At 50.4% G+C, this 20,150-nt stretch overlaps 1 protein-coding gene across 7 annotated transcripts in view; it reads left to right on the plus strand.

The window, feature by feature from the left end:
* The window catches only part of GRAMD1B (GRAM domain containing 1B), a 241,443-nt gene that overhangs the window by 70,305 nt on the left and 150,988 nt on the right, over positions 1-20,150 (plus strand). For 2 of the 7 annotated variants that reach the window (XM_007091198.3, XM_042958017.1), the window contains exon 1: positions 1,738-2,126. The exons of 1 other annotated variant lie outside the window; for it this stretch is intronic. In XM_007091198.3, the coding sequence (XP_007091260.2) occupies positions 1,753-2,126 (374 nt within the window). In that variant the 5' untranslated portion in view covers positions 1,738-1,752. Of the gene's footprint in view, positions 1-1,282; positions 2,127-5,049; positions 6,710-20,150 lie in introns of those variants that run through there. 4 more of the 7 variants (XM_042958021.1, XM_042958022.1, XM_042958023.1 and 1 more) reach the window with 4 other exon arrangements.

Here is a 20,150-nt window from a genome sequence, read left to right on the forward strand (position 1 = left end):
TAGTCTTTGGGAATGTGATTTTGCCTCAGCTTTGGGACACTCATGCAATGTTCCCGAGACCTTCACCCTGGTAGGGAAGCTGGGTGTCCGCTCCTCACTGGATCTTGGACTCATAGACAGGGGCGGAGAATAGGTGAATCGCTTTGTGGATTTAACAGTGCATTCGTCTGTGCTCCTTTTGGTCTATTTGAAAGCTACTGTCTCTACTTTGCAGAGAGGCCAATAGTGGAGAGGCATATGTGCTGGGCTGGAAGGGAGAATGGACCATACAAGCCTCTGTTGTTGAAGCTGGGCTGGTTTACTGAGTGCCCCAATAAAGTGGATCAGCTTTAGGGCCAGTGTCTTAGGGCTGTAGGTACCCGGGTCTAGGGAGTGAATGGGTCAGCGTATCTTCAGACACTATCAGGGCTGATTCACTTTCTTAGGTTCCATGACCTGGGGATATCCTAGACTTTTTGTGACCCAGTCCATGCCCCTTGCAGGTTGAAGCAGAACTGAAACGTCCTCCAGGAACGCAACTCCCAGGGGCCTTGCTGAATGCTTTGCCTTCTGGGTGCTCACCCTCCTTTAACTTGATTTTTGCGCTAGGGGTGGGGCTATGGTATGGACAGGGTCGCTCAAGATCTAGAGGGATCAGTCCCTCTTCCTTACTGGTCCTGTGTGTCCTATGTCTCTCACATCCTATTGTCTGTGCTTCTTTGGTATGTCGTGTCTGCTGTCCTCAGCTTACTCCACAGGAGAAATGTTCTCTCTTCTCAGCTTGTCGTTTTGGAAGCAGCCTCTGGGAACCTTGCTGTCACCCTTTGTCACCCAGCTTTCCTGTGCACCTACCTGCACCCCCAAATAATTCAAAGAAAGCACTTTTTTTAGAAGACATCCAGCGGAAAAGCGCCCTCCTTTTCCCTCAACCCTATGTCTTGGGTGGCCTTGGAGAGTGAGGACTGAATTCCCGGATTCCTCCGTTCCCCTTTTCCCCTCCCCCCCCTTCCCCCAAAGAAAAAGCTGGGCGTTAGACTGATGAGAGTTGCCCGGCCAATCATTGCTTTGAGAAAGTTTGGTTTGTGATCCTGTTTCATTAGGCTGATTGGAGCAGCCTTTACTCGGAGGTAGAGTCCCTCCCCAAGGGATTCCGGGTACAGTTACCCTAGCCGTCGCTGGCTGTGCATGCCCTTTCTGGACAGAAATGACCTCCCCTCCCCTCCCCTCCCCTCCCTCCTAGTCCCCCCTCGCCCCCCCTCCTCCTTTTTTGTTTTTATCTAGTGTCTCGCTTCCTCTCTCTCTCTCTCTCTCTCTCCCTCTCTCCCCTTCTCCCTCCTGCTCTCCGCCTCCCTGCAGCGCCACGCCGGCTCCCCAGCCCGGTCGGCCGATCGCGAGCCGCTGAGAGTTTGCCGAGCCGCCCCCCTGGGGCCCCGCGCCGCCGAGTCCCGCTAAGGCGAAGACGCAAGCAGGCCGGGGAGAGCGCGGAAGAAAAACAAGCGGGCGCGCCGCGGGAGCCCCAGGAGGGCGGCCGGGTGGCGGCGGAGGGCGGACGGGGCGGGCCGGCGCCGACGGCCGGGGGAGCGCGCACGGGAAAGTTCGGCCCCGGCGGCCGCGCGCCTGCCTCGCGGCGCTCCGGGAGAGGAACTTGCCCTCCGCGCGGCTCGAGCGGCGAGCCTTTCCCACCCGAGAGCCGGCCCAGCGCGCCGCGGCCGGGGGCGGGCGGCGAGGCGGCTGGCGGAGGGCGCCGAGCGAGCGCGGACGCCGCGGGCCCCCATGCCGGCGGCCAACATGCTGGAGAACCTGCAGCCGCCCGCCCTGCAGGTGCCCGAGCCGCAGGGCGCGCCCGAGGGCAGCCCGCTCTGGTCCAGCTCGTCGACCCCCACGCTCCGCCGCCGGCGCTTCAAGATGCGCCGCATGAAGAACGTGCAGGAGCAGAGCCTGGAGGCCGGGCTGGCCCGGGACCTGCCCGGCGTCTTGGCCCCCGGCAAGGAGTTCCTGCAGCTGCCGTCCATCGAGATCACGCCCTCCAGCGACGAGGACACCCCGTGGTCCAACTGCTCCACACCCAGCGCTTCCCCGCGCCGAAAGCGCTTCCTCCTCCGCAAGTGGCTCAGGGTGAGGGAGCGGAAGGAGTGCAGTGAAAGCAGGTACGTCCCTGCGGCTCCCCCTGCCTGCCGCCCTCTCCCCTCCTCCTCCTCCCCTTCCCCGGGGCGTCCGGGGTCGAAGCCTCGCGGAGGCGCGTGGGGGGGGGGGGGGGACTCGCCAGAGTGGGCCCCGGGCACTGCTGCGCCCCTCTCGGGGGGGCTGGTGGTCCTTCCGCTTCCACGCGTGTCGCCACCCACCCCCAGCCGGGGCTGGGGGCCTGCGACTTTTCTCCTGTGTCCCACATCTCCTTGGGGCTTCCAGCCGCGTTCCATCTCATTCCATCCGCATAGCAAAGTGAATAAAACCCGTGGCAGCCAACATCTGTTGAGCCCTTACCATGTGCATGCAGGTCGTTATGGTAAGCACCGTGTATCGCCAAGCTGAATCCTCACAAAAACTCTGAGTTAGGTCCTACTCTTATTCCCGTTTCACACATGGAGGTAGCAGAAGGTGAGAGAGGTTCAGTGGTGCCTCCACTTACACCTGTGTTTCTGAACTCCATTTCCATTTTTATTACTTTATTTTGGCCACACCACCTTTGCGTGGCCTGGCCCACAAGGGTAGAGGACGAGCAGGCAGATTCCTGTTGAGTGAGATACATTTCCCAGTGCAGACAGTCTTCAGGGGTCTCGAGCTGCTCTCCAGCACTCTGGCTTGTGCTAGCTACTTCTTGCCTGGGTTAGTGTGGCATCCCAGTAGTGGGACAGGTTCCCCTTTTCTAGCACTGGGTGTGGAAGACCATAGGGCTGCTGGATACAGCCTTGGCTAGGAGGTGTGTTGGAGCCCAGGCCATTGCCTGGTGGAGCATGTGCGAGGGGAGCATGTCCTCACTGGCTCATTGATACCATGGACTCTACTCACGTTTAGACTCTAGGGCCCTGTCTCTCTCTCTTTTATAGTGTTTTATTTTGAGAGAGAGGTAGCATGAGCAGGGGAGGCGCAGAGAAGGAGAGAATCCCAAGCACAGATGCTTTCAGCACAGAGCCAGAAGTGGGGCTCGATCCCACCGACGGTGAGATGGTGAGATCGTGACCTAAGCCGAAATCAAGAGCTGGCGGCTTTGAGAGCCCCAAGTGCCCTGTTTGTGCCCTTGAGTGGGGCAGCTGAAGAATTGGCCACCTTCCCCAGGACTTCTCCTCCTGGCTTAGTCAATTTCATTCACCTCAGTAAGGATTTATTGAATGTTCTGAGCTCAGTCTGGTACCAACTGATGTTGATGGGGCCCTGGAAGGGGGAGGAAGGGCTGAGTAGAAAGAGGGGATGTGGACTTTGAGAAGGAGGATGGGTGGAAACTTGGATCAGCAATTAAGACCTAGGCATTTCTCTCCTGTTGAGATGGAACCATTGGAAGACAAAGATTTATGGAAGGGAGAGTCTCAAACTGTTATGGAAAGTACGAGGTCAGGGGCATGAGATCAGGAAAGGGGAACAGTATGGACAAAGGCAAAGGAAGCAGGGTGGGGGCACCGGGCTGGCTCATTTGGAAGAATCTGTCGTAATTTTTTTTTTTTTTTGTAATCTATATTTTAGAGAGAGATTGAGAGACAGAGTGCAAGAAGGGGAGGGGCAGAGAGGGGGGAGGCACAGAATCTGAAGCAGGCTCCAGGCTCTTGAGTTGTCAGCACAGAGCCTGACGCGAGGTTTGAACTCAAGAACCTCGAGATCATGATCTGAGCCGAAGTTGGACACTCAACCAGCTGAGACACCCAGGTGGCCCTCTTTCTCTCTCTCTCTCTTTTTTTTTTAAGTCTTATATATTTATCTTGAGAGAGAGCATGCGTGGGGGGAGGGTCAAAGAGAGAGGGAGAGAGAACCCTAAGCAGGCTCTGCCCTGCCAGCACCAGCAGGGAGCCCTAAGCGGGCTTGAACCCATGAACCATGAGGTTATGACCTGAGCCTAAGTCAGTTTAACTTACTGGGCCACCCGGGTGCCCGGTTATCCTTTCAATATGTAGAGTTTTGTCCCGGGGCTTTTTGTGGACCTGACCAGAACAATTCTGTCTGGTACCTCATCCTGCTGACTTTTCCATAGAGTAGAGGGAAGAGGGGCAAACTTTATGGGAACTAATCTTTTTTTTTTTAATATATTTATATTTTTTAACATTTATTTATTTTTGAGACAGAGAGAGACAGAGCATGAATGGGGGAGGGTCAGAGAGAGAGGGAGACACAGAATCCGAAACAGGCTCCAGGCTCTGAGCTGTCAGCACAGAGCCCGATGCGGGGCTCGAACTCACGGACCGCGCGATCATGACCTGAGCCGAAGTCGGATGCTCAACCGACTGAGCCACCCAGGCGCCCCCCCCCCCTTTTTTTTTTTAAAGTAATTTCTGTGCCCAATGTAGGGCTTGAGTTCATGACCCCAACTCATGATCAAAAGCCCAGTGAATGAATGCTCTACCCACTGAGTCAGCCAGGAGCTAATCTTGAATGAAAATAGTTCATCACCTTTTGTCAGCTTTTTCCCCTCGAATGTGAGAGACCCTAATAGAGACCCTGTTTTGACCTTGGGATTTTGCCACATATATGGGGGACAAAATATGGGGGAAAGAGTCTTGCGTTGCTGGCCAGGGTGAGGATGGGGGTGGGTGGTTAAAATTACGGAAGGCTTTTTTGGTTTTGAGAGTTGTCTAAGGATGCAGTGTTATCTTCCATACTTTAAAAAAAAAATTTTTTTTTTTTAACGTTTTATTTATTTTTGAGATAGGGAGAGAGCATGAACGGGGGAGGGTCAGAGAGAGGGAGACACAGAATCTGAAACAGGCTTCAGGCTCTGAGCTGTCAGCACAGAGCCCGACGCGGGGCTCGAACTCACGGACCGCGAGATCATGACCTGAGCCGAAGTCGGCCGCCCAACCGACTGAGCCACCCAGGCGCCCCAATCTTCCATACTTTTAAAAATCAGTAAGGATTTCCACCTTCTAGGTGTAGAGGAAGGCAGACCTTTTAAATGATGGCTTGATGGATTAGAAGAAGATGTGTAAATGTGTAGAAAAAGGCAGACTTCGGATTCAAACTCACATTGGTGTCACTCCAGTCTCTACTTCTAGCCACTATTACACTGCCTCCTGTTGGCATCTCTGGATCTTGGCAAAGACAAAAACCCCATCACGTGTAGGCCTTAGAAGCGGAAGGCTTCTTGGGGAGAAAAGAAGCATTCGAGTGAATAGGTGCTTGGAGATGCCCAGCAGGATTCCCTGAGAAGGATTTGGCATTTGGAAACAGTAGAGCAGAGAGACTATTGGACGCGAAGTCAGGAGACTTCAGTTTACGTGTAAGTTCCGTAATGTAGTGAGTGTGGGACCTTGGACACCCCACTTCATTCACCGCTGTGTGTCTCACCTTCTCCATCCACGGAAGGGGGCATGTGTCTCAGGAGTAATACACGTGGAAACGTTTTCCGAACGCCTGGGCGGAGGGTTATTGTCCGTATTCAGTGAGGATCTCCCATGGAGCAGATGTATGCTTGAAAGTGTGAGCTTAGGGACTCAAGTGTCCTGGAGCAGCACCTGGGACTCCTCACACATTATGGGATTTGGAAACGATGGTTGGAAAATTACTCTGCCCTCCCTGGCCTGGCTTAGGGGGGATTAGCATACCGGGCCCAGCGTGGTATCCTTTCTTTCCACCTTCTACCTCGGAATCTCCCTCTGCACAGTAGAGAAAAGCACCTTTCAAAGGCCTGTGATGGCATCTGCTGCGGTGGAAGGCAGCGGGGCTGTGGATTTTAACTGCGCAAAGTCGAACATAGAGATCAGGAGAGCTGTTTTTTTCTCCTTTAACCCTAGGAAGAAAGAAGTGGAGAAATTGGTAAAGTTAGCGTGGAAAAGCACGTTGGAGGACAGTACTGAAATAACCCACGTCCAGTTTTGTCTGGTTCCCCTTTGTATCTTTGCCGTCTAGCACCGCACTTGGCCTTGTATGGTGACCCATGCGTGTTCGTTGATGAATAAATTAAAAATGAGTGAATGAATGATTCTTTCTGTCTCTGCTGTTTGGAATGGAATTATCTTTATTCATGAGTCAGGGAGAGTTTCCTGGAGGGGATGACTTCAGAGCTGAGGTTTTTTTTTCCTGTGACAGCTTTATGGAGATGTAATTTACATACCATACCATTCACTCATTTATAAAGTATACGTTTCGGTGGTTTTTAGCATATTCATACATAGGCACCACAGTCCATTTTAGAACATTTTCGTGACCCCGGAAAGAAACCCGTACCCTATACGTACCACCCTCAGTCCTCCTATTCCTCATCCCCCCAGTCCCAGGCGGCCACACATCTGCTTACTGTGGAGAGCAGTTTTGAATAGGAACCAGATGCTTGTTGGTGAGAGCAGTTTGGGGGTGTTGACAGCAGGAATGGACGACCAAGAGAGTGGTCTCGATGAGGGATGTGGAAAATGAAGTGGTGAACTGATGGGCTGGCAGACTTGCTTTATGCGGAAGAGGTTGAATTTCAGTTTATCAGTCAGTCAACAAACATGTACTGAGATCCCATGGACATTGTGTTTTATATACAAAGAAGATTCACCTCCGTGGGAGACGCTGTAGGTTCTGGAACCAGGGAGAGGTGTGCAGAGTGGTATTTGAGGCAACTATTTCTTGCTACTCGGGGCGGGGGGGGAGGGGGGAGAGAAACCCAGTGGGGAGGTAGAGGCCGAGCCTTGCACTGTTTTTCCAGTGGTCTGACTGGAAATGGTCTTAGCCACCACCGTTTAAGGGAAGATGGCGCTTTTTTTTTTTTTTTTTTTTTTTGCTGGCCATGTCCCCTTCTGAGCTCCCTGAAAAATGTAGTCCGAAGTTGATGGGGCAAGCTCTTGGAATTAGCGCCTGCATGCCTCCCTGAACACCCTGGCCATAGCTGGTTGTAGAGATTGTTCATAATTCTCGGACCTGCTGGATTACCGTAAAAGTAAGAAATTAGAGCCACATCTGGCAGAATGGCATCCTGTCCTCCTTTTCTGGAGGGACAAGGGGCAAATGAGTAGGTGTGGATGGCTGACTGTAGGCTGTCTTTCCAGGGGACACAGAAGCATTTCTCTGCTGCTCTCTCCCCAGGGTGCCCTCCTTGTCATTATTTGTGCCGCCACTTTCCCTCGGCTGGCCGGCTGGGCGTTCTGTCCCCTCTTCTGTGCAACGTCCGCACCCTGCTTAGAGACCTTTCAGCTTGGAGCCTCGGGGTTTCTGCTGTGCTATACATGTGACTTCAAGTGGTACCTCTCACTGATTCTGCCCGGCCTGGTAGGTCTGGTTGTCCCTCTGGTGGTGCCAGCCTAGCTGGTGTGTGGGTTGGCAGGTAATGGTGTCATTGGTATATTTATCTTGATTCTTCAGCCCTTTCCTCTGAGCTTTGGAGAGAGTCTTGCTTCCGGTTTCAGCCCCATTTCCAGGGGAGCGGGTTGATGTGTGCATCCAAACCCCTGTGCACACCCTGCCGTGTATGAGAAGCCCAGGGAGTGTGGGAGAGGGAAACCTCGTTCTTTCCTTAACACAAAGACAATAAACACAAATGCAGAGGAGACCTGTGCTTTGTCAGCAGATTAAGTAAGGAATCAGTGCCAGATATAAACCAGTGAAAACCTCTACCAGACCCATAAATCCTTGGGGGCGGGGACTGTGTCTTAACTTTGTGCCAGGTTTTCTGCTAAGCGTCTTAAATGCAAAATCACAATTAATCCTCGCAAGAAAGCCCCCAGGTGGGTTTTACGGCCGAGGAGCCTGAAGTTCAGAGATTAACTTGCTCCAGGTCTAACAGAAGCAAGGGGGGAGATTTGAACCATGTTCTTCTGATTCTAGAGCCTGAGTTCTTCACAGCCACGCTGTACCGTGTCTCCAGGGCCTGGACATCGTTGGCTCTGGAGTGTTTGAGGAAGCAAACACATGCGGGGGAGAGTATAAGAGAAGGGAGGAATGAGGTCAGGAGGACGGGACGGCCTCTGAGGAGAATGCTGTAGCGGTCATGGGCAAGCGCCGCCGTGGGCGAGGCCCGTGCTGACCGGCGTGGCAAACCGGTCCGTGAGAAGCAGCCAGCCTTTGGCTGTAGACGCGGCTTCCAGATTCGAACCATTTGTGGAAACAGAGGTGGAGATGGAGCCCCCCGGGCTGCTTCACCCTGGCCAAGGCCCTCTGTGGGAGTTGGCATTTTAAGAGTTTCCATGGCGGTTACGTGCTCAGGGGGCCCCCGTGATGTGTCAGGCAGGAGACAGAGGTGATCTTGGGGCAGATGAGCAGGTGGGATTTGGCCCTGTGTGGTTAGTTTCTCTCGAGTACTCTCTATCCAACCAGTTGCTAGGTTGGTCACTGATAATTGCTTCTAGGGTAACGCTGTTTTCCATTAAGGCGTCTGAATGGCTAAGCTGCCAGGGGGGAATTTCCTTCCTGACCTCGGTGTGCGAGCCTCTGGGCCCTGGAGCAGGTGTTCAGATACCGAACCAAGCTGGCCTGAGAGCCCGACGTGGTTGCCGGGTTGCGGTGCGTACAAGAGCTTGCTACAGCCTGAGGGCTCTTTCTGGAGCTTTTGCCCTCTTGGGATTCTCTCCTCTGTAGCCCATGTTGGTGTGGTGATGCGCCAGGGGGCTGCCGTACCTGGTGCGAAGGAAGATACAGCTTTTGGGGTATCTTGTGGGGGGTAAGGGGATGGTCTGTGAGTTCTGGCGCTGTGACTTCAGGGCCTGCGGAATCTTCCTCCTCTCCGAGGAGATGGCAGAGCTTCCATCCGGGGGTGCAAGAACTGAAAATCAAACGCGGGCCTTCAGATGGGAGAGGGGGGAGACAGGGTGGAGACGCTTCGGGCTGCAGCAAAGAGCCGTCAGGCAGTGGCTGGCCACCCCCTGTGGCACCGGCAACAGCCGCGGTCCCCTTCTAAAAAGAGTCCCGGTGTCAAATACTCTCCTCTGTTTTCCAGACACCACGTGTCTGGATTTCCAATTCAGATAATACAGTCCAGAATCATCCGCGCGACGTGGCTGTGCCTCAGCTAATCAGGTCAGCGGTGGAAGATGAGAGGGATGAAGAAATCCGTGGCTTTTCCGTCGGAGCCCCGATACATTTTGTTGGTTCGATGGCATAAAGGCCTTCTTTCTGCATCCTTTGTACATACTTTGTTGAGGCTCTGGTTGCTCAACCCTGCTTTTTATCTCATCTAGATAAAGAAATACAGCGATAGGCACATCACGGTGGCAGATCTGGGTTATGGGCAGGAACTCAGGCCTCTGACCTCAAGGCTGGGCCAGTTTCTAACCTATCACTTCTCTGGGGCTTCTTCATTCTTTGAAAGATCTCCTCATGTCAGCATATCTCTGAAGTGATGCCTGGCCCCAGCCTCGTGCCTCTCACCTACTCAGTCTGACCACAGAGGTTTTTAGTCTTTGCTGCTTCTTGGTTAGCAGATTGAGTCAGGAAATGAGGGGGCCGAGTGAGGGAACGAAAAACAAACAGCGACCCACTTGGTTTTTTCCCCTTTCTTCTTACAACTATGGAAAAAGGATTTCCTTTGGGGCCCAGGGAGGGAAAGGGGAACACGGTAACCCTGGTGTTGTTTGGCCCAACAATTAGGACAATACAGAAAGACATGGCGGGCGGTTAGTTTAGCAGCACGTTTGTGAGTCTCTCCAAGGGGTCTTCCAGCTTGTCTTAAAAGAAAATTTTACGTCATAAAAGTCAGTGCATATAGTGTGTGTAATAAAATAGCTAGCCAATGTAAAAATTTGGGGTAATAGGCAAGAGGAAAATACAGCTCATTCTACTGTGCTAACCCAACCTTAGGTAACATATTTCATGTATTATCACTCACTATTTTTTCTCCAGCAGGTTTCCTTTTTTTTTTTTTTTTTTAATTTTTTAATGTTTAACTGTTGTTGAGAGAGAGAGAGAGAGAGAGAGAGAGAGAGTGTGTGTGAGTGGAGGAGGGGCAGACAGAGAGGGAGACAGAATCTGAAGCAGGCTCCAGGCTCTGAGCTGTCAGTGGGGCTCGAAATCACAAACTGCGAGATCATGACCTGAGCCAAAGTGGGACACCTAACCAACTGAACCACCCAGGCGCCCTTCAGGTTTCTTTTTTAAGTGATAGACTTTTCTTTTTCACTCGCTCTTCTGTATCTTGTCCCTGTAGAAGGTACGGTCGAACGTAAGTCTGTAGGTTGAGGACAGGTATGTCTGTGAAATAAGGGGGGAAGAAAAGAATTTCTAAAGCACCATTTCTGGAGGAGCCATCAGGATGAGACGCTTCTCCAAAGTGGGGGTGAGAGCCCGCTCATCAGAGATGCCACTCAGCCTTGTCCTCATGTTTTGCATAACCAAGCTTGTGCGTTAGTGCCAGTCTGACCCCGCAGAGCCATCGGCCTTGGTCTGGCAAGCGTTTGTTTTCTAGCTGGGTCATTACACTCCGGAGTTCTTCCTGACCTTTTGTTTCCTTCTCAGGAATGACAGTAATAAAGGTTACGCTGTACAGGGCGGAGCTTCTCCAGGGAACAGTTTGCCCTTCGCGTGGGTGACAACATGTGTTTTCCTTTGTCCATAACAAACCACATCTTCCTGATATGTGAAGATCTCAGAGAAAGACAGAGAGAGAGAGAGAGAGAGAGAGAGACCTCAGAAAAGAAGATTGTACCACTTCTCTTGGTTCCTTCTTTCTAAGTTTCAAGGCCCACTACTGAGAAAGTTCTTCCTGAGATCTGTGAAATCCTCTCTAGTACAGTTCAAACTCATTTTCTCTAGTTTTGTCCTCCGTGAAGACGAGAGCCTGACTGGTCATCATCCTTTGAGAATATTCCTTCAGAGACTTATTCTTAGTAGTAACTTGTGCTGCGGCTTGTAGATTCTGAGGGAAGCCCTAGGTTTGTACTGATGATTCCTTGGACCTCACGGCTGCTGGCGGGCCCCACAGACTCGTGGGAGGAATTGACAGCCACTCGTGTTAGAAGACCAGGGTAGAAAGTGGCCCGCCCATTCAGGAAGTTCCTAGTGACGCTGAAAGATTCCTCTCCCTCAAGTCCTTCTCCATGCTCCGATTGGTTCCTTAAATGCCCCTATCAGTTGGCACGCTTTTCGTTTGTAGTTAGAGAGAGTAGGCTGAGAAATCAGATAACTCAGGAGACCTAACTCTCACAGTTCAAACATTTATGGAACACTTATAGGGAATCAGGTGCTGTGCTATGTGTTTGGGATACAGGGGACGACACAAATGGCCCTTCCATTGAGAAGCTCACAGGGCTGCTCTCTTTGAAGAGAGCAACGTGAAAAAGATAATTTCAGTAGATTATGGAATTCAGACTACAGCATAAAATATATATATGTGTGCATGTATATATACACACGTATATGTATGTATATATGTATATATATGTGTGTATATATGCGTGTGTATGTATGTATACGTGTGTATGTATATGTATATACATGTGTATATATACGTATATGTGTGTATATATACGTGTATGTGTATGTATGTACGTGTGTGTGCATGTATGTATATATACACATGTGTGTATACATATGTGTGTGTGTATATATACACATAAATATGTGTGTGTGTGTGTGTGTGTGTATATATATAGGTCTGAGGAAAAAGTCTGCTGGGAGGGAGAGGAGAGGAGGATCCTGGGACCTAGATTGCACCACTGTGCTGCCTGACTTCTGTCATACTCGGCTGACACCTGTTAGTACCTGCAGTTCTTCTGTACCTCTCCTAGAGAATCTAGTCTTCACGGTGGGGATTTGTGTGGGGATTTGTGTGGTCATTTCACCTTTGAACAAATAGAACTTTGAACTTCATGGCCAAGGCCATGAAGCTGGTCAGTGGCAGAGATGGCTCTGGAGTATACAGGGTGTACTTGTGCACATGGACTGAGCCACTAAATGTTCAGCCCACCGTGTGTCTGGGGAGCCCATTTTGTGTGGGATGGAACCCTATCTTTATCAGTGAACCCAGGAAGCACCGGCAGGCCTTGTCTGTTTTTCCTAGGATGACCGCCCTGGCCCCAGTCCAGGGGACCGTCCTCGGCAGCATGGGGTGTTGGCCATGGTTCCGCTCCTTTTCTCGCTGTGTGGTCCTGCGCTGGTTACTCAGTCAGTCTGGGTCTCAGTGTCTTTCTCATCTGTAAAATGGAAAATACACATTTCTCCTTCGTCCTGTACGACTGTTTAAGTTGATGAGTCTGAAGGCACGCTAATGTGATTACTAGTAAAAGTGAGAGTTTTTCCAATGGTCTGGGAGGCCTCTGGGTTTGCTCCTCTGGTTAGCGTAAGCTGGAACAGTGGCTTGTTACTTCTTTTATTAACTGTGAGACATTGCTTTTCGGATCTACCGATAGGTGCCGTGCCGAAAATGAAGTTTTACAACTTGTGGGCTGCTCTTGTCTGTCTGGCTCTTTAGTGTCCATATGCTTAGACTTCTGACTCCAGGCTTCCTATTTCTCCGTCTCCCTTTCCCTTCTCCCTCCCTCTTCTCTTCCTCCTCCTCCTAAATCCACACACTATCCTTGGGCTGTTTTGTCCACTCTGGGCTTAACTATTTCTATGTGATGATGACTCGCACACTATCTCAGACCTCTTCTTTTTCTTGAGCCCCAGGCTCATACCTCCAAATGACTGATGCACATTCCATGGAGGTGTTCTTCAGAACTCAGCTGTTGGTTGTACTCGAACTGGCCCTCTTTCCCCCCCAGCCCGTTTCCTCTCCCTTGGTCCCTTGCATTGGGGATTGGTATGGGTCAGCTTCCCGAGGCCTCGATACCCTGGGAGAGAGTGCTCTTCAAGTCTGTCTTCCCGATTCCACCACTGTTGCTCCTTCCCAGGCCACCATCTTCACGTGTCCTAACTGGTCCTTAAATATGTTCTGCCAGGGTCCTCCTCCCTGGCCTCTCTACTGGCAGAGAAGCCCTGTCCTTTAATTCAGTAGCCGGACTAGTCTTCGTGACCTCACTTCTGCTCCCCTCCTGCTTCCTTCGCTGAGGCTACTCCCAGGACCTGCCTCCAGCTGAGTGACCTCCCCGCGCCTCTAGTGGGATGCTTTCTCGTATTTCCAGTTCTCCCCAGACACTGTTCCTTCAGCTGGAAATGCCCTCCTGTGGCTCTGACCCACCTTGCCAGCCTGCCCTTCTTCTCCTTTGGGTCTTTCCTCCAGGAAGTATTTTCAGACTCCGGTGTTTCTTACACGTTCCTGGTTTGTGATGATGTTCCTAAATTGTGATTCTCTGGTCACGTTGCATCCTTTACTGGGTCATAAGCAGTGAGGGCAGAGTTGGTTTTATTCAGTGTTTGTTTTAGTCAGTGCCTGCTGAGCTCTTTGCATGGAACATCGCAGGAGCTCAGTAAATAGGTATTTAGGGAACGAGTAAATAATCAAATGGATGAAGGACTGTACAGAAATTTGATTTTCACGGAATTCTAGCACAAATCATTTCACAAAGCGAGAAGTCATCTTGAAGCTGAATAATTGCCCCCTCATATGCCATTTTTTGTCAGTCTGGATTCTTACATAATGGCTCGTTTGCTTTAAGCCTGTTGGTTTCCTTCGTGCATTTCTTCCTCTGTGCGTGTGTCTTCCATTGGACTGTAGGTGCCCAGAGACCAGAGACTGCCATCCTTCTAAGGGTGGTTTCTGTTTAGGGAGTCCAGTTTGGCATATTTAGATGGAGAGTAGTTGACTTTTCCCCAAACGAGGCTCCAGGATGCAAGAACACATCGGAAGCAACATTTTGGCCGATGGTCGACCCGGGGCCCAGGGACGGTCTGCAAATAGGAGTAACCGTTTTCCCGCCAAAGACCTGTGACAGCTTTGAAGGATGTTTTGATTTGGGGGAGCTGTGGTTGCCATGGTAACAGTACTTTTCCTGGCCTTCTGATTCCAGGTCAGGGCAACCGTTGTTCCTCTTGCAGGACAGAAGGATTTGGGAATACATATATCCTTCCTTTTTGCCTCCCTCCCCACCATTAATCCAACAGATACTCATCAACCACATGTTGCACTCCAGGTGCTGTTCTAGACACCAGAAACTGCAGTGAACAAAATCGTTTCTGCCCTTACAGTAGAGCTTGGATTCTACAGAGGGTAGAGAGACAGCAAATGGATTAACAATGCAACATTCATCCCTGTTTATTTGAAAGCAGGTTGCTTAGGGGGACCTGGGTGGCTCAGTCAGTTAAGTGTCCGACTTTGGCTCAGGCTACGATCTCACGGTTCGAGGGTTCGAGCCCCGCATCGGGCTCTGTACTGAGCGAGCAGAGCCTGCTTTAGATCCTCTGTTTCCTTCTCTCTCTGCCCCTCCGCCTCTGTTCTGTCTCTCTCTTTCACAAATAAACATTAAAAAAATTTTAAAAACAAATTCCTTCGGCACATCACCGCAAGAGAATTAGTCTGTTTTCTAGAACTGAGAAATCAGGAACTGTGAAAGTAATGTCTTCCACCCAGCTCCGAAGAGGGTGGGGTGCCGCATGGGGGTGCCGCTGCGGGGCCGAGCGTGGGAGCTGACTCCCCCCACCCCCACCACTGACAGCAGGGCTTCGTTTATTTGGGTGTAGGCATTTTGGAATGCAGATGCATTGGCTGCTCCGACGTTTTCCAAGACCTGGGAGCCGGTGGTCTCAAGCAGGTTCTATCTCTGCAGCTGTCGGCAGCCCGGGTGGTGGTTCTGGTGTTTTCGCATTGACTCTTAGTGGAAGCCAGGAGCCCAAGGGCCACCAGGAGACATGGCCCTTGTTTGTGCAGTGTAGCGACAGCCTCAGAGACAGGCTCTGAATGCCATGTGTTGAGACACCACAGGGTGCGGAGTCTGAACTGGCCCCGGAGCCCAGGGAGGGGAGGTACGGGGGAGAGAGGGGACACTGTCACTTGCCACTGGAGCTTGCAGTCAGAGCAGCCGAGCACGGCGCCCTCGTGGACACAAGGGAAGACCATGTTGGCGAACGCAGTTTATCATAAGCTCTCAATTTGGGCAGCACTTTCTCCTTTTCAGAGTGGTTTACCAGGCCGTGGGCTCCAGGAAGGCAGCACAGCGTGCAATTATTCTCTGCATTTGCCCCAGCACGTACCGTAGTGCCTGGCACAGCCCCCAGTCACATGCTTAGGGCACGGGGATCCCCATTGCTTCAGTTGCTCCTGCATCCTATGGGGCAGCTGTAATGACTGTGTCCACTCGGTCCCCCTAAGGAAATGGAAACTCTGAACGTGTCCGCGTTCATACAGCTAAGTAATGATGGAATCCTGGCTCAGAAGGAGGTCGTCATGTCGCTTTTCTCTATACAGTACGATACATGTACATATCTTAACGTTCCACTGAGTTTTATGTATGTGTGCCGACAATGTGGGTAATTAAAATCCACAGGAAATGGAGAACAGGGACCAAGCATAAGCTGCTGTTTCAGCACACCTCTGTTTTGTTAAAGCAGCAGCTCCCGTGAAAAGCTGTGGTTGGGGGCGCCTGGATGGCTCAGTCTGTTGAGCGTCCGTCTTCGGCTCAGCTCATGATCTCGCGGTCTGTGAGTTCGAGCCCCGACTTGGGCTCTGTGCTGACAGCTCTGAGCCTGGAGCCTGCTTTGGATTCTGTGTCTGCCTCTCTCCTGTTTCCCTGTTTGTGCTTGCTCTGTCTCTCAAAAATAAATAAATATTAAAAAACAAACAAACAAAACTCTGGCTGGATTTGCACCTCCTCCGCAGGACGCATGAAACATTCAGGCTGCCACGGTGAGGAACATCTGAATTCCGCATACCCTTATAGGCCAGCTGCTATGTGCTGGCCACCGAGCTTCGGCTGGCCTCTGCTGTTTAAGGATTTCATCTAGCTTATTAATTGCCCATGCATTCGTTTGTTCAATTATTCGTTTTTTGTTGTTTTGGGGTAGGGGGGAGAATAAGGGCGGAGGGGTAGAGAGAGGGGGACAGAAGATCGGTAGCGGGCCCTGCGCTAAGTCTGACAGGAGCAAGCCCGACACGGGGCTCCAACTCCAGAACAGTGAGATAATGACCTGAGCCGAAGTCGGATGCTTAACCGACTGAGCCACCCGGGTGTCCCTCAACTATAAGTTTTTATTGAGCATCTATTAGGTGGTCGACGCAACTCATACAAACAAGTGTAAAATCTCGAAATGTGGCAGGTGTATCCAAGGGGAGGGCAGCAGTAGCTGTTGCCTTCGGTTATCATGGTAACTGGCCAGACGTTACTGTGAAGGACATCAGCTGTCGGGTTCGATCCATCCACCTCAGGGAGACTTAGAGACTTGGCCTGCCCTGTTCTAGATGAGTCTAGGGTAAACCCAGCTGGAGCTGAGTGATGGAGCATCCGTAGTCACAGGTGGCTACTGATTGTGAATTTGAGAAAAGGACTGGGGACAGCTGATTAATAGAATGTGTTTCTACCTCTTCCAAGGCTGTTCACTTTTGCAAAATACTGTCGGTACTGTCCAGGCCGACAGTGTTCCTCCCTCACCAGTGTGGATGGCTTCCCAGCGGCTGTGTTTCCCTTTTACTCCAGTAGCAATTTCCATCCTGCTTCCACAGAGTAAAATTCCAGCCTGGGGCAAGTTTTCGGCCCTCACCCTGCTTTGCATCACTAATTTCCTCCTACATAAGGAGGGCATTATGATAACACCTACCTTGTAGGTTGGTTTGAAGATGAAATAATGAAGGTAAGGCATCCCTTAAAGCGCCTGGTTGCACAGTGGGTGCTCACTTTCTGATGACTTCTTTTTACTTCTCATCCCTTTAAACTGAAGGGAAAGAAGTGTTTGCATATTGGTGTCATTTTCATATTGGTGCCAAGCTTATCTGATCTGAAGGGCAGGCCCTGGGGCTTGTGGTTGTTTCTCATTGTGGCTCCTTTGCTGAGTCATTTGGGGTTGGCAGACCTGGAAAAACACAGTGGTCCAGAGGGTGGTTAGGGCTGCGTGTGATTAGCTAAGGCGCGGCGTGTATTGTCTCAGTGTTTGCTGGTGGACTTCTGGAACCCGATTCCCCGTGTCACGGGAGAGGGCGGTGGGGGCGGGGAGCGAGGGGACAAGGAACCAGCTGAGGGGATGTTGCGCCTGTCTTGCCTGGTGCTGAATTTCCCCTGATATGGCTTCATGAATCTTTGATTTCGGCTTAATCAGTACAGCCACCAGGCCCCGTGGAGAACTGCAAACGAATGGATTGTCTTCTGAGTTTGAAATGAGTGACATCCTTTGATATGAGGTGTAATTAGGAGAGAAGATGCTTTTGGTGCTAGGGGGAAGATGCAGAGTGAGAACTTTTAGAAAAATGAGAAGATCTTATAAAAAAGAGCCAAGGTAAGATTTAAAGACGGTCTTTGAGATCTGAGGCATTTGTGAGATTACGATTGGTTTTTTTGCACGCTCTGCAGTGTTTATTCTGTCATCTGTGAGACCGTATTTGTGAGAGCAGGTACATCTAATTCTTGTATTTTGAGAATAGTTTTACTTGTTATATCTGAATATTTCATGAGCACTTGTTCCTATATTGGTAAGAGGATTGTGATATGTTATATCCCCATCGACATCAACGACGAATATTGTTTCGAATACGTACCGTGTTAACAGCTATATATAAATTTTAGGAGAATAAGAAAGCAAATGTTTAAGTCTGTTTTGTCACAGAAGATGGAGATATAGAATGAAAGGGGAAATATTTGATGAAACTATAATCTACGTTTCCATTATGACGAGCTACAGATTCATTAGGATGAATTATAATCAAAACAGAATTCACTAGAATCTTCTTCTGAATTCCCCTTCCAAGTTAAAAACACTCCAAATTAAAAATACTCGAAAGACCCTTCTGATTATATGCATTCACATTCAATCAGCCGTTTGTTCTGTGAACACTGTGTGAACAGTGGCCACACTAGTCACTCTGTACAACCCGGTTGGTCACGTCTTAGGCTCTGTGGTGATCTTCGTGAACCCGAGTCCAAACTCTGACACTTTTTCATCAGTGTGACTTTAACATACTTACTTATTTATTTTTGCTTTCTTGAGACTCCTCACTTGCCCCTTTTATTATCTTTGTAACACCTTTGAAAATTATAGGGTTTTTTATTTTTTTATTTTATTATTATTATTATTTTTTGGTCTGTTGACGGATCGGTCTCATCTCTGCATCCCTCCGGCTAAACCACAAGGACGTGAGGTTGGTTCTTAAGAGCAGGGGCCCTGCCTACTCCCGTGTCACCAGTGGTTAGAACAGCACAGGTACCTGGTAATCACTCCCCAGCAGCACATGACATTGTACATTTTGTGGAACGAACAGCTATTCATAGTTACCCTTCTTATGAGTGGTAGCACCGAAGGGCTGAGGAAAAAAAAAAAGGAAGATACTTTCTCTACACGCTCTGGGGGTTTACATTCCTGTACCTGGTGTTGTGGGCAGAACTCTGCTCTAAGAGTAGGCCAGCTTGAGTTTTATCTTCTATTTTTTTCGCCGTGCCATTAAATGCCTCTGTGGCTTTTTACGTGTCTCTTAACTTCTTTGGCCTTCAGTTTCCTGGTCTGGAAGGGGAAAAAATTAGACTAGATCATCTCTTAGGCCCCTTCCTGTGTAAGGGTTGGTCCATGACCTTATTACAAGAATCACAGATTATGATAAAATGATAAGCTGGAAACAATCGCAGTAAAAAGAAGCAGGAATCAAAAAGAGTGTGCAGGAAGTGAGCCAGGAAGTCACGTGTGCCTCTGTGCCCGTGAATTGCCTTTCCGGGGATCTAAACCACACTTGTTCTCAGGTTGCTGTTCTCTCTCTCCTCCCTGCTGCCCGGCCAGTGCCACCTCACCCGCCTGGTTCAGCCCACACAACTCCCTTCTCCGCCAGTCACTTAGCTTGCAAACTGATTTTCCTGGAGGATTTCCTTCATTAAAACCTTACTGAGCTTTGAGGCCGGCGGGGCCCTTGTGATGGTCTAGCACGCTCCGTTCATCTTACGGAGAAGCATAAGCAGAGCGAGAGGTTCAGAACGGCGACGCGATGCTCCTTCCTCTGTGTCCCGCCTGGTCGGTGACAGAGCAAGAGCTGGGCCCGGGGTTCTGAGCCCAGCTCCAGGGCTGTTGTTCTACTGGACCTGTGCTCTGTTTTCCCTGGTTTTATTTCTCACTCTTGGGAGCGTGACTTCGTGCACGACTCCAAGATGAGTGTTTACGGATGCCACGTGGAACCTGATGGTGGTGCCCTGAAATCTTACCATAACCTGCCTTAGCAGCCTCCTGCTCGCACTCCAGGTATGAGGTCCTCGGAAGACTCGCTGTAGACTTCTCTTACTATTAGGCGAGGAAGGTGGGAGTGATGAACGAGTCAGGCATTTATTACTTGCTTCGCGTGTGTTTTGCCCCATGCCCGAGTGGTGGGGAATACCAGGGGAGAAGGGAGAAGTGCCTTCAGGTGTGGGCAGGCAGAGGCAGCAGGACATTCTAGATGGAGCAGGCTCCACGGAGGAGTTGGTATTTAAGACAAAGTATAGGGGCCCCTGGGTGGCTCAGTCGGTTGGACAACCGACTTCAGCTGAGGTCATGATCTCCCAGTCTGTGAGTTCGAGCCCCGCGTCGGGCTCTGTGCTGACAGCTCGGAGCCTGGAGCCTGCTTCGGATTCTGTGTCTCCCTCTTTCTCTGCCCCTCCCCCGCTCGTGCTCTGTCTCTCAAAAATAGATAAACATTAACAAATTTTTTTTAAATAAATAAAATTTCAGCTCAAATGCTTCCTCCTCTGTGAAGCTCACTCTGGAGTCCCATGGATCCCCAGGTGTTCTTTCTCTGCATGTAGGTAGTGTGCTTAGTATAGAAACCTTTCTATCCCACCCTCCACAAAGAGGTTAGCTAATTTTATGTAATCCCATAACTCTGTGAAATGTCTCTCTCTTCATTAGAGAGTAAACTCTTTAAGGACAGAATGTACTTTTTTTCTCTTTGATCTTTGTGTTCCCTCAAGTGGAGCCTGGCACATAGTAGGTGCTCCAGAAATGCTTGTTGAATGAGAGATGTGATTTCAGTAAGTACTATTAAAATTAAGCCAAGGGTAGGGGTGCCTGGGTGGCTCAGTTGGTTG

The sequence above is a fragment of the Panthera tigris genome, chromosome D1 (assembly GCF_018350195.1).
Source record: "Panthera tigris isolate Pti1 chromosome D1, P.tigris_Pti1_mat1.1, whole genome shotgun sequence".
NCBI lineage: Eukaryota > Metazoa > Chordata > Mammalia > Carnivora > Felidae > Panthera > Panthera tigris.